Source organism: Dreissena polymorpha, chromosome 1, assembly GCF_020536995.1.
Source record: "Dreissena polymorpha isolate Duluth1 chromosome 1, UMN_Dpol_1.0, whole genome shotgun sequence".
In the NCBI taxonomy this organism is placed as follows: Eukaryota; Metazoa; Mollusca; class Bivalvia; order Myida; family Dreissenidae; genus Dreissena; species Dreissena polymorpha.
Window position 1 is genome coordinate 100,990,392 of NC_068355.1, and position 15,462 is coordinate 101,005,853.

At 35.3% G+C, this 15,462-nt stretch overlaps 1 protein-coding gene across 1 annotated transcript in view; it reads right to left on the reverse strand.

Annotated features, from left to right (window-relative positions):
• The window catches only part of LOC127842802 (lysine-specific demethylase 2A-like), a 69,198-nt gene that overhangs the window by 15,827 nt on the left and 37,909 nt on the right, over positions 1-15,462 (reverse strand). The window contains exon 18 of the mRNA XM_052372528.1: positions 1,839-1,901. Within this exon, the coding sequence (XP_052228488.1) occupies positions 1,839-1,901 (63 nt within the window). The remainder of the gene's footprint in view (positions 1-1,838; positions 1,902-15,462) is intronic.

Below are 15,462 nucleotides of genomic sequence, written 5' to 3' on the forward strand. Positions count from 1 at the left end.
TCCCCTTATGAAAGTTAGTAAGTGTTGCAAGTATGAAAGCAATAGCTTTGATGCTTAAGGAATAAAATGGACCTAAACACAAAACTTAACCAAAATTTTCAATTTTCTAAGTATAAAAAGGGCACATAATTCTGTCAAAATGCATGCCAGAGTTATCTAACTTTGCCTGCCCAGTCCCCTCATGATAGTAAGTAAGTGTAACAAGTTTCAATGCAATAGCATTGATACTCACTGAGAAAAGTGGACCTAAACGCAAAACTTAACCAAAATTTTCAATTTTCTAAGTATAAAAAGGGCACATAATTCTGTCAAAATGCACGCCAGAGTTATCTAACTTTGCCTGCCCAGTCCCCTCATGATAGTAAGTAAGTGTACCAAGTTTGAATGCAATAGCATTGATACTTTCTGAGAAAAGTGGACCTAAACGCAAAACTTAACCGGACGCAAACGCCAACGCCGACGCCAAGGTGATGACAATAGCTCATAATTTTTTTTCAAAAAATAGATGAGCTAAAAATTAAGTTAATGATATCCAATTTATAAATATGCCTACTCGGGTCAGTCTGTTGCTTCTGTCAAAGAATAAAGTTGCTCTAAAATTGAATAAGAAAGGTGGACGTATTTAGCTTCACAAACTAGTTATGATATTGCCATACCGATGGACAGATCAGGGGCACATAAATAAAGAATGCGTGGTCCATTTGAGTGAAAAAAGTGTAGAATTTTAAGTTTGAATTAAAATGTTGAGAAATGTGGTAGTGATTGACGCCACAAACATATAAGATTCTGTGCAGGTTAACAGACTGATCACCAGAGTGACTCCAATATACTCCCTCTTGACAGGAGTTTAACCCATTTATGCCTAGCGTCTCAAAAAAAGGCCTTGACAAACAGCGTAGACCCAGATGAGATGCCGCATGATGCGGCGTCTCATCAGGGTCTGCGCTGTCTGCTTAAAGGAATTTCTGTAAGAAATATTCTAAATATAGAAATAAATATACTCTAGACATCCCTAATTTTGGAAATAAATTGATCCAATTTAGAAGGATAGGAGAGTCCACTACGCATAAATGGGTTAATACATTCATTCAAGAAGCAAACATTAAGCTACATTCCAATATTGTGGGATGTGGAAAATTCAAATTTACAATAAAATGCCTTCCCTGTGTCTCATCTTCTCTACATTATCATTAACCCTGCCTCAACAATAGCTTGAAAAATGTCTTTCCTGAACATTGTTGTCATGGCAACAAGCTTCAGAACATTACTACCATAAGCTTGACACAAAATATAATTTTGAAAATAAATCTCCCTTTTAAACTAAAAAAGTGATTTGTTCTTTCAATTAAAGGAAACTGATTATTCCACATATATCTTAAATCTGCAGTGGGATTTGGTTCTTTCAAGTTAATTTTCATTTTAATTTCCAGAAAAATACTGACAATGCATCTAAGAACATCATCTATGATTGAAATAATATATAATATAATATATATCAACAATTTTATACTTGCCTGAACAAAGAAACATAACATTGTTGTAAGCAATATGTGACATAAGTCAATCTAGGCGTAAATGGAAGGGCGCCTGTCCTGCTGTTACGAGGCCCTGTCTGCCCTTCTGAAGATTTTTGACACCTCCCATGCCCTTTTAATTTGTCCTCAAAACAATTAACAAGTTACATAACAAATTGATCCTGGAAAGTGTGACAGACTGACAGACACACAGAACACAAACCATAAGTCCCTCTCCAGTTTCACCGGTAGGGGACTAAAAATACCTGAGTTAGACCCCTCAATGTAATCAGATAGTATTAGATGACTATGTCATGCACCTACCCTTATTTCTGGGACTGTATTCTCCATCTGCTCCTCTCCCTCTTTTACCTTCATCATCTTCTCCTGCAAATGTACAGACCCATAAGTCCTAAAGATCAATGCTGTGGTCAGTATATCCATTATAAATCCATATTTGTCTTTATTTTTTCATTGACCAACTCTTTTGTACGTGTTGTTATTTACAACACTGGTTTTATTTTGAAATCTAAATAAATAATACTAGTATTTAAATATCAGTTATGTCTAATATACAATTATATAATAAAAGTCAAACCTATCCAAGTAATTCTTTCTATTGCGGTTTGTGTTCTATAATACACTTTGCTTTCAAATATCAAGTCCATCACTGTTCATGCAGTGTTTTGTTTTTTCGTCCAAATTAACACTGCACTTCTTAAAATATCCTTTTCAATAAAAGTTCATTCTCTTTTTAAGAAGTATTTTCTTGTTTCCAATATGCGCTTTTCTAAGAAGTCCAAACATAATAATGCTCCTTAAAACCTAGATATTCTAACTAGTGCAAAAAATTTCCCTTTTCAGAAAACAAAAAACAGATAACTTTCCTGAAATAGCAAAAACCAAACTATGCTGTTTCACCTCAAATAAAGAACACACTAGCTTGAATCCACCAGACAGAATGTATAACTACTGGTGTCTGCCATAAAAGTGCAACATTGATAACTGCCATTCCTCCATAAATCATTTGCTAAATGACACAAACAACCAATAATGAAAGAAAATGTGAAATAAAATTGTCTTTGACCTTTCTATCAACATCCACATACACTTTAATCTGTGGTTAAAGTAGAATGCATTTACATACCATACATGTTATCATTATGTTAACATTTATTGCAAAATAACCGTCTTACAAAGCTCATGAGAGCATCTTGAAATTTAACTACATTTTTCACATGCACATTTAAAAAAAGTAGTTTTTGTAGACAACTAAGTAAGTACTACAAGGCGATACAATTTATTGCAAATGATGTCATCTTACTATACAAAGTAAATGTTTACAAAATCCTGTAACATAGAGGTTATAAAATATAAACAAGAGTGCCAAACTGTCACAAGATACGCCCGTTCGGAGGTTTTGGACACCATGCTTAATGCTTGAAATGCACTAAGTGACCTCGAGACCTAGTTATTGACCCGGCATGACCCATATTTGAACTTGACCTAGATATCATTTAGATGTAACATCTGACTAAATTTGGTGAAGATCAAATGAAAACTACTTCAATTAGAGAGCGGGCACCATGCTAAATGCTTGAAATTCATTATGTGTCCGATCGTGACCTCGTTTTTGACCCGGCATGACCCATATTCGAATTTGATCTACATATCATCTAGACTCAACTTCTGACCAAATTAGGTGATGATCAGATGCAAACTACTTCAATTAGAGAGCGGACACCATGCTAAATGCTTGAAATGCACTAAGTAACCTTGTGACCTAGTTTTTGACCCGGCATGACCCATATTCGAACTTGACCTAGATATCAACTAGATGCAACTACTGACCAAGTTTGGTGAAGATCGGATGAATACAATTTGAATTAGAGTCCGGACAAAGTGGCGCCGTTGAAAATGCACTAATTGACCCTATGACCTAGTTTTTGACCCGGCATGACCCATATTCGAACTTGGCCTATATATCAACTAGATGCAACTGCTGACCAAGTTTGGTGAAGATCGGATGAATACAATTTGAAATAGAGTCCGGACAAAGTGGCCCCTTTGAAAATGCACTTATTGACCCTATGACCTAGTTTTTGACCCGGCATGACCCATATTCGAACTTGGCCTAGATATCAACTAGATGCAACTGCTGACCAAGTTTGGTGAAGATCGGATGAATACAATTTGAATTAGAGTCCGGACAAAGTGGCGCCGTTGAAAATGCACTAATTGACCCTATGACCTAGTTTTTGACCCGGCATGACCCATATTCGAACTTGGCCTATATATCAACTAGATGCAACTGCTGACCAAGTTTGGTGAAGATCGGATGAATACAATTTGAAATAGAGTCCGGACAAAGTGGCCCCTTTGAAAATGCACTTATTGACCCTATGACCTAGTTTTTGACCCGGCATGACCCATATTCGAACTTGGCCTAGATATCAACTAGATGCAACTGCTGACCAAGTTTGGTGAAGATCGGATGAATACAATTTGAATTAGAGTCCGGACAAAGTGATGCCTTCCGCCCGCCGCCCGCCGCCCGCCGCCAAGGGGTTTCACATAATACGTCCCGTATTTTATACGGGCGTATAAAAAGATACTTGTGCAAACTAAAGTGTGAATTTCCCTTAAATTAGGAAATTAATCTTTATTAATTAATTTTGTAGTTCTTTATCCTCCAGTTATTTATCAGAAATTACACCGCTATAATGCAAAAAGTAATCAATTTAGTACGTTATAGTATTGAAATAGCTTGAATCATTATTGAGTCACAAACCAGGAAATGTCTTTCTAATTCTATCAATGGTGACCTTGACAGGATATGCACTCCCAGGCTAGGTCTCAATGTATGCATATGGCATCTATGCATGATGTTTCATTAACCCTTTCAGTGCGGGAACCGAATTTTGAAGGCCTTTGCAAACAGTTTGGATCCAGATGAGACGCCACAGAACGTGGCGTCTCATCAGGATCAAAACTGTTTGCTATTCTGATAATATTCTTTGAAAAAAATCGAAAAAAATGCTAATTTTAGAAATTCAGCAGACAACATTTTAGCAGACGACAAATTTCCCAGCATGCAAAGGGTTAAGGAAGCTTAAAATTTATCATTGAAGATATATTTATCCTCTCATAAAGCCATTTGTATGTTAACCTGCAGTAACAAATTGCTGTTACCTGGTGGGAGTTACATGTAGATAAACCAAAAGACGAAAAAGCCTTAAGTACATATTACTTGAAGTTCACAGCAATTGCTTGTAAATACTTTGTTCAAATTTTATACTAGTCAATATAATTAGATGTAGTAACAGAATATACACTGCTACACTGCAATTTCAAGATTGTATTTGTTTATCATGGCCAAACTTGCAAATTGTAAGGAGTAAAGCAGAATTCAGTTTGACAAAATTGTCACCAAATGAAACCATCTGCATGTGTTTACCAATTATTTCAATGGTTAATTTTCCAAGGCATTTTAAAAAGAATATATCATTTACATATATACCAATTTTTTTGACTTAGTTTGCCTCTTTTTTAATAGTAACATTCAATTTCAGCCACATTTTCAAATACGCTGACAGTATACGCTAAAGTGAATCTATTTGATAAATGAACAAGAAAAACATATCATTATTAGAAAAGCAGAATTAAAAATGCTTAATTATAATTAAAAAATTGGCAACACAGATATGTAACACTTTAATTACACGAATCGCGCAAACAAGGTCCAGTTACTTAACACTTTTTTTTTCTACCAAATATTGTTTTTTAATGTTCATTTTTAAATATTTTGCCTTATGCCAGAGCAGCAGTTATTTTATTTACATTATTGAAAACAACAGTTTCTATGAAGCGGGATATAAAATGCCCCCTTAACCAATACAGCTATACTACATCTAGTACACTCAGTGCTCAGATGAACTAAAATGTCCTTGAATTCTGAATGTCAAGGCAGCAATGACATTGAACTGGAATGCCATGTTAAACAAGAAAACCTTCAATTTGTTTAAGTGTCTGCAGCTATGACAAATTTGTACAGAAATAGCACATCCTGCTAATGGAAAACTGAGATATTTAATTCTGTTGCAGTCACAGACATCACTAATGACTACATGGGCTGTACTAGGGGGATTGTGATTTTTGATATGGAGTTTAATGAAGTCTTTTGTATAAGCAGAGTTTTTGTATCTTTGCTGCAAGAATTCACAGGTGGTTAGTGTGTGGCTATGATATTAATTAGTAAAAACTTCATTTTGAATGAAAATAATCAAATTAAAACGAAAAACCAACTTCTCTGAAAACAAAAATTCAGTATCAAAAATATATATATAAAAATGGTTCATTCACAGTTATATACCCCACACTAACGCTTCTTCACATCTCCAACGTTGGAACTGTTTACATACACTGAAGGGACAGTAACATGAACATTTGTTTAAAAACATGAAACCATGGTTGTATTTGGGCACGATCCAATCAGGATTTATAAATACCCTAGCACTATGTTAGAGACACAGCGGAAATACATTGGATCTACAAGATACAGTGAAATTATTAGTATTTTTGTGTTTCAAGGGAGATAATTATATTTCACAACAACGTTATTTCCATTTTTCGGGATCTATTACTAGATCTATTACATTGTCCTTTTCCATCCCTCACTCCCTCTAACAAACAACCTTAACCTTTGAGGAGGTGGGTGTTACAAAGAAAAAAGAATCCCAATTCATCATCATTGCAAAAAGTAATCCTTTCTTTACATCGAAACTCCTCTCAATGTCCACCATTAATGTATATGAAGTTTCATTAAAATCATTTATATGCGATATAGTTATGCTTTGAACATTTATAGTTGTTTAATTGCTAAGTTTCAAGAAAATCTGGTCATAGCGAAAATTCACTATGATCTGCACACAATTGTAATGAATCATTTATGTCACAGATTTCAGTTCTTCATAACTTTCATTTCTTTACAGTGCACTATTTTCAGAAGTACAGTAAGTCATAAAGACTGTGATTAAGAATTGCGGCTATTAATAGATCAGGTATAATCAAGATACTGTCATCCATTAACTCTCCTGTCAATAGCCCATTACACATAATATGAGCCAACTCTCAGTACAGATCTGAGATGTTTATAACCCTTTGCATGCTGGGAAATTTGTCGTCTGCTAAAATGTTGTCTGCCGAAATTTTAAAATTAGCATTTTCTTTGATTTTTTTTCCAAAGAATATTATCAGAATAGCAAACAGTTTGGATCCTGATAAGACACCATGTTCTGTGGCGTCTCATCTGGATCCAAACTGTTTGCAAAGGCCTTCAAAATTCAGTTCCAGCACTGAAGAGTTAAGGAACAGGGACAGACTATTCACAGATAAATTAGAATAAGCAAAATTGAATGCGCACATTCTCCATATAATTAATAGTGTTTGGTTCTTATCACAGTAAGTTATTGTAGTATACTGTAGCATCTTAAACATTTATACATATTCTAACAAGCAAATTTGTTGAATTGATATCCCCCACCAAATAAATTTTGTTTATAGATGGATGTAGAACTAAAAGAAAAGCTATAAGTGAAGGGTTGTGCCTGATAATTGTGAACAATTACATCCGGACATTTTGAGAATCCATTTTAGTATGGTAGAATCCTTACCAAATAAGGAATATTTAATCAAAATGTGTGATTTTGGTCTTTGAGTCTGACTTTGACCATGACCCTAGCAACCTGGATCTCATATTTGACATTCAGCTAGATAATGGAGAACAATTGTGGACAGTTATTACAGAATCCCTTGATGCATAGTAAAGGAATGACTAAATAATAAATAATTCATCAAATTTGTGACCTTTGACCTCAATGTGTAACCTTGACCTTAGCCCCTTGGATTATGGGTGTTGAATGTGAAGCACCCCAGATGATTAAGAACAACTATGGCAAGTTTTATGGCTCTGGCCCATGTGTTAATGGAGATAAAGCTCTAAGCTTATATTAAAAAGCATTTTTTTAAGATACAAAGGCCATAACTCCATTATTAACAGATGGTGTACAATGCCATTTGGAGTGCATCATCCTCTTATCCATATATTTACTCATACCAAGTTTCAATGAAATCCGCCAAAGCATTTTCAAGATATGGCTCCGGACACAAAAGTGCCGGCTGGGCGGACCGACGGAGGGATGGACGGACAACGCCAAAGCAATATCCCTATGCCTATGACGGAGGATAACAAGGCATGCACAAACTTTAATAATCAAGGGATACCTTAACATTCCTCAAAAATATTGGAATCACATGCTAGCCTTATGAGCAAACAGTTAAGTTAAAAATTGCATAAACATTTTGAAAGCACTTGAAAAATCTGATTGAAAAGCGTCTGCTTTCAAGCTTATACCAATCAAAACATGCTTTCATTTATCAGCTGTTTCATTATGGTGTTCTAGACCTTATGTGCCACACACTTTGTATAGAGAATACAACTTACAATTATCTGCTAATTATGAGCCAATATGGTCGATACAAATAAGCAATGGTCTGTGAAACGGGGGTTTAATGCATGTGCATAAAGTGTTGTACCAGATAAGCCTGTGCAGTCCACACATCATCTAAATTGGATATTTGCTAAGAAGAGACTTTCTGTAAACAAAAAATACCATAAAAGCAGAAAGTGTTGGCCCCGATATGCTTGTGCGGATTGCGCAGGCTAATTAGGGACGACACATTATTCACATGCATTAAACCCTTTTTTCAAAGTGCACTGCTCAAATGATGTAACTGCAGTTAAAGATAGGCAAAGTTTGTATGCTATTTGATGTTTTGGCCACTCCTAACAAAGAAGCTTTTTAAAAGTTTGCGTAATAAAAAAAAATCAGGGTGTGAAACAGAGTTTTAAAACATATTATTTGTTCATTTCAAAGACGGTACGGACAACAACTTAGTTGTATTTAATTGCAGTTGACAAGTTAACCATGTACTCATGTTAACTTTATCCTGATGCTGACCGTCAATGTTCTGATCATCACATAAAATGCTGATTTGGCAAAAAGTATGACTTTTTTAGTGTTAACATAATTGCAGAAATGACAACTAATTTAAATTTCCTCACCTCAAGGTGTCCATGTATTTCAATGGACCAAAACCATTTTCAAAACCCCAAGAAATCATTCTATAAAATGTTTAATGTTCTTAGCAAGTTGTATGAAGATTGGACAAAAAACTGACTGCTATAGTGTTTCGCTATAGCTATATAAGGCAAACTGCCCAGTCCATTCCCGTCCCTTGTTGATCATGCTTACCCACAGACCTCCCAATCAAACATATACCATACATGCAAATACTGGCAAACATTTTTTAACAAGGGTAAAATATAGTATTATAAAACTTTAACACCTTACAAACATATGCAATAAATCATGCATGCAAAAACTAAAACTGCGATAACTCAAGGTAGCACGGGACTGACCTAGTTGCTCGAGTAATCGCAGGTTTCGAGTAATCCATGGTATTATTTGTTTTCACTGTTTCAGTTGGTGATGCTTATCTTCTGACCGCAAATGCTTTATTTACATGTAAGACGGTGCTTGGGAAAAAATAGGTTTTGTAAAAATCGCTTATGGTTACAGTATACTCACATTAACAATAAGAATGATCTTTCATTCATTTAATTGAATCAACATACACACATAACACATGTATAATAAAAAAATATTCAAACAATATTCAATGTACATGAAGCATATTTAAAATAGAACACAAGGTACGTTCGTGCGCGTGAAAAAAACCCCACGAAAAACAAACATGATAACTTCACAGTTTGTATTTAATTTACATTCAGTCAGACTTGTGTTGTGCAAAGTCTAAGATTGAAGACTGTCGCAACCCATTAGCTTCCCGGAACTGATGGCATAAGATGTTTTGCGATAGAGAGCAGAGCATCTGTAGTTCCCGGTCTGTGTTAGCTTTTATTTGCATCTCAAAGGATGACAATTTGCAGTGTTTCCCAAACTGCGACTAACTTCACACCTAATCAAGTGTTTTTTGTCTGCTTGATAGCGCTGTTTTTCACAACTCCAATATTTTTATCACCGACCAGACAAGATAGTGTGTTCGAATAATAGCCAGTTAATGAGGTGTGAAATGCCTTTCAGGGATCAGCACACATCCTAAAGTTATTGAAAATCGCATGTTTGAGTTATTGCGGGTATTTTTATATAGAAATTAAAGGAAAATGTTAGGGACTTCCTTAAATGCTCGAGTAATCGCCAGTTTTTCGAGAAATCGCCAGCTTGAGTTATTGCAATTCTACTGTACAGCGTCTTTTTGTAAAGGCTAAGTTTTTAATAAAAAGTTTTACTTCAAAAGTTGCAAGAGAAAAATCAAAACGCAGAACCTTTACATTTATGTACAATCCATTCATTTGTTGAGGTTAATGAACCTACATGCAGCGTCTTTTTGTAAAGGCCAAGTTTTTAATAAAAAGTTTTACTTCAAAAGTTGCAAGAGAAAAATCAAAATGCAGAACCTTTACATGTATATACAATATTTTCTTTTGTTAAGGTTAATGAACCTAGTTAACTTTACTAATAATGTTATAATAAACAAGAGATGTGTTTGTCAGAAACACATTGCCCCTAACTGCGCCGCTTTGAAGCCATATATTTTACATTTGACCTTGAAGAATGACCTTGACCTTTCACCAGCGCTCCAGATAAGGGTCGTAATTTCGTAATTACAAATTATTTTTAAGTCCGTTACGTATTTATTTTAAAATCTTGTTGTACCATTAAGAATTTCAAAATCAAGTTACGAATATTATTTTTACATCGGATCGTTTCGATTTTATTGAGTTCTTTTCGCGTATTAAAGATCTTTGCGGTGCTTATATAGAATGGTTATCGGGTTTGTATAACAAAGCGCATTTTTTCCAATAAAAGCGGCGTATACAGTCTATCTGTCAAAAAAAAAAGGCGGCGCCCAGAGAACGTCCCTAAAAAACTGCAAAGCGTCCGAAAACACGCTTTTAACATATTGTAGGCAAAGTGAGCTGAAGTTAAATGTTAAGAAAGACATTATAGAAAAGATCTTATACGATGTTGTTTGTTCAGTTTCCGACACAGTCGGAAAAGCTAAACGCGACACGACGGGTCCAAACTAAACACAAAAAAAACATTGAACGAGTGGAAGGGACAAGTCCCGTGGCTTATGGTTGAAAAGATTGAAGGGGAGACCCGTTTTAATTGTGAAATATGTAAAAATTCATCTAAGGCATACAATCTAAGCACAGTTTGGGCATATGAAGGTATTTGAAAAATAACATTGTATAATACTGAAAAGACACTGTTGAACTCGCATAAATAAAGTTGCTAGTATGTTTATTTTGATTTATTTTGCATGAAAATAACCATTATTATTTAATTTTAGGTCATTTAGAAAAAATAAGAATTATTTTCCAAAACTTAGTAGTAACGTTAAGAATAAAATTTCAGAGTTAAGAATTCTTTTTGAAAATCTGGTAGTAATTTAAGAATTTCACAAAACCTTATCTGGAGCTCTGCCTTTCACCACTCAAAATGTGCAGCTCCATGAGATACATGCATGCCAAGTATCAAGTTGCTATCTTCAATATTGCCAAAGTTATGGGCAATGTTAAGGTTTTCAGACAGACCGACAGACGCCATATATTTGACGTTTGACCTTGCAGGATGACCTTGACCTTTCACCACTCAAAATGTGCAGTTCCATGAGATACACATGCATGCCAAATATCAAGTTGCTATCTTCAATATTGCAAAAGTTATGGGCAATGTTAAAGTATAAAGACGGACGGACGGACTAACGGACAGTTCAACTGCTATATGCCACCCTCCTGGCGGCTTAAAAATCTTATGTTAAACGTCAAAATGTATATGCTTAAATGACATTTTATCCCACTTTTACAGCGACTTTGGTTGATTAAAGCCCCGTTTATTAAATTTCATCTTTAATCAACGGCACGTGCTACGTTGTTAGGCTACTTTGTAAACAAATGTAGTTCCTTGTATATGTTATATTGATGTTACAAAACTTTTAGATTTGCAATTCAATATGTATAAAATTGTAATAAACGCACAACTCTTTGTCAAAGAACATCATTCTGATTTTTAACAAGAGCACCGCCTTGCGGGTGCAGACCGCTCATCTATTTTCTTTTTAAAGGTGAAAGGACTCTAAATTTCAATCACAAAGGAGGGAGGGGTGGAGTGAAGAGGGGTGTATAGTGTGGGGGTGTGGACATTTATTACATTATCTTCCAAAAATGCGAAAAACAAATGCAAAAAAAAAAAAAAACAAATCGGGGGTGGGGGAGGGGGTGGGGGGAGGGAATTCTTGGGCGCGATGGTTGGACAGTATTTCAAAAATAAAATAATAAAAATAAATATTTGTGTTTTTTAACCGTTTAAAAAAAACAAGCAAATTCGTAGAATTGATATCCCCCGCAACATATGCTTTGTTTGAGGATTGGTGCAAATCGGAAGGATGAACAAACTGACAGATTTTTAAAAGATACAATGGGCCATAACTCTGGTTTTAACAGATGGTGTACAATGCCATTTGGCGTGATACAAAGTTTCAATGAAATACACCAAAGCACTTCCAAGATATGGCTCCGGACACAAAAGTGACGGACGGACCGACAGCCGGACAACGCCAAAACAATATCCCTCCGCCTCTGGCGCGGGATATATACTCATACCAAGTTTATATGAAATCCGCCAAAGCACTTCCAAGATATGGCTCCGGACACAAAAGTGTCTATAGTAAAAAGCATTTTTTCAAGATATAAAGGGCCATAACTCTGTTTTTAACAGGTGGTGTACAATGCCATTTGGCGTGCATCATCCTCTTATGCATATATATACTCATACGAAGTTTCAATGAAATCCGCCAAAGCACTTTCAAGATATGGATCCGGACACAAAAGTGCCGGACGGACGGACGGAAGGAAGGACGGACAACGCCAAAACAATATCCCTCCACCTCTGTTGGGGGATAATAATTTTTTTTGGGGGGGGGTGGGGAGGGGGTGTGGGTATAGTGTGAGGGTGTGGTGGTCTTTTGTGAGATGATCTTAAAAAAAAATAGGGGGGGATTCGGGGGGGGGGGGGGGGGGGGGGGGAGGGGGGTGAGGGCACGGAAGATGGTTTGGGTGGAGTCTATTGTGGTATGTCAGGTAAGAGTAGTTTTGTCAAAGTATCAATCAAATCTAATCATAAATAAAGAGGTTATGGCAATTTTAGCAAAATTTAATAATTTGACCTTGAGAGTCAAGGTCATTCAAAGGTCAAGGTAAAATTCAACTTGCCAGGTACAGTGACCTCATGATAGCATGAAATTATTTGAAGTTTGAAAGCAATAGCCTTGATACTTTAGAAGTAAAGTGGATCGAAACATAAAATTCAACCAAATATTCAAAGTTACTAAGTCAAAAAAGGGCCATAATTCCGTAAAAAAGCCAACCAGAGTTATGCAACTTGTCCTTTTACTGTACCCTTATGATAGTTTGCGAGTGTTCCAAGTATGAAAGCAATATCTATGATACTTTAGGGGTAAAGTGGACCAAAACTTAACCAAATTTTCAATTTTCTAAGTATAAAGGGCCCATAATTCCGTCCAAATGCCAGTCAGAGTTACATAACTTTGCCTGCACAGTCCCATTATGATAGTTAATAAGTGTTGCAAGTATGAAAGCAATAATTTTGATACTGTAGGAATAAAGTGGACCTAAACACAAAACTTAACCAAATTTTCAATTTTGTAAGTATAAAAAGGGCACATAATTCTGTCAAAATGCCAGTCAGAGTTACATAACTTTGCCTGCACAGTCCCCTTATGATAGTTAGTAAGTGTTGCAAGTATGAAAGCAATAGCTTTGATACGTAAGGAATAAAATGGACCTAAACACAAATTTTAACCAAAATTTTCAATTTTCTAAGTATAAAAAGGGCACATAATTCTGTCAAAATGCACACCAGAGTTATCTAACTTTGCCTGCCCAGTCCCCTCATGATAGTAAGTAAGTGTACCAAGTTTGAATGCAATAGCATTGATACTTTCTGAGAAAAGTGGACCTAAACGCAAAACTTAACCGGACGCCGACGCCGACGCCACCGCCGACGCCAAGGTGATGACAATAGCTCTTTTTTTTTTCAAAAAGTAGATGAGCTAAAAATGATTATTTGATCAGTGATTATTTTTGGAACGCGGAGTAATACACTGACCTTGGTAACACTACAGTCATTATCAAGGTACGACAAACACTCATGAAAACTTATTTTGTTTAAATAAAAAGGTTTACTGAATCAACAGTGGGATAAATAGAATAATAGATTAGTGTTCATTATAGAACAGGTTTATCATGCTTGGCACGAAAACGAAAAAGCACTCGCCAAGGCTCGTGCTTGTTGTTTTCTAAGCCTTGCATGATAAACCTGATCTATAATCAACACTTACCTATTATCTATGTAAAATCTGAATTAGCCCATACTTAGCTGTCACCAATGAAGAGAAATTCATCTAAGTTTACAAGGTTCCTATGAATCTCTACTTGTTTACTCTGCAAATGACATTCCAACACCCAGATGAGAGAAACTGTCATACTCTTTTCATATGATAGGCATGACTTTAGGATAGGAATTTATGCACAATTCGACAACAACTCATCATCATAAACAACAACAACTCATTATTACCATCATCATCATCATAAACAACAACAACAAAAATTCATCATCATCATCTTTTTTTTATTCAGAAAGTTAAAATCAACCATGTTCTTTTGCAATCTTTTTCTATTGTTTCATAGGCAGAATAAATATTCAGATGACTTCATTGAGATCATAAATGTCATAATACAAATAAATTTTATTCATAGTGAATATTGTATAGGTCCTTTAAATCCACAAAAGTACTTCTTAACGACTAAACAAAGCTTATGAGCAAATTGGCATAAAAACTACAAATGCTCATAAGGTCTCAGGTTCAGTGTGTATATATATGCCCTTCTCTTCATGTTTATCGATCAAAGCCACACATTTTATTGGCCTCTAGAAGCAGTCTGAACTCTCACTGCTTGACTGTTATGAAATTAACATACTAACAACAGATGGTACATTTACCCCCAGTTACATTGACATGACTGTAAAAACTAACAATATGTCACAGTATGTTAAGCCAGGTGCGTATTTTGTAATAATAGCTGGTCGTTTACCAATTAGCAATTACTGGTTATCAATGTGTATAGACATTAATATAATACCGTATTTTACCATTTATAGCGCGCAGTTTTTTACCTCCAAATTTCATATAAGAAATTTGATGAGCGTTACACATAAATACAAAGCTTTCCTGGTTTCTAAATTTTGAAAAATCCGTTTCATAATCGCAAATCTTCATTAATGCCATCATTTTTTTATTGCAAAAAACTACACCCTATAATGTTATAGACTGAAGGGGCCGCTGTCAACACAACAAATAGCAGGTAAGGGTAGGTATGAATTGGGTAGTAATAGATATAGAGAATATTATGTGAGTTTTGGATAAAGATCAAGTTTATCATGAGAGGCTTAGAACCGATGTAGCGTGAGGCTTGCCGTGCGCTAACATGGTTCGAGCTGAGCATGATAAACTTGATCTTTATCCAAAACTCACATAATATTCTATTTATCCTATTATTTCCTCCCTATTTTCCATTAATTATTATCAAATATCACATTTCTTGACAAATTTGTTGTGCCATAGTTGACAAAAATAGATTCACCATTTTTTGGAAAAACCCAAATCTGATCTAAAAATAGCGATAGTATAAAGCGCAAGTTTATACGATTGTTGTATCGTTGTTATACTATCGATTTTCATCTGGTAATAGGATAATATATTTTTTCAATTATACAGA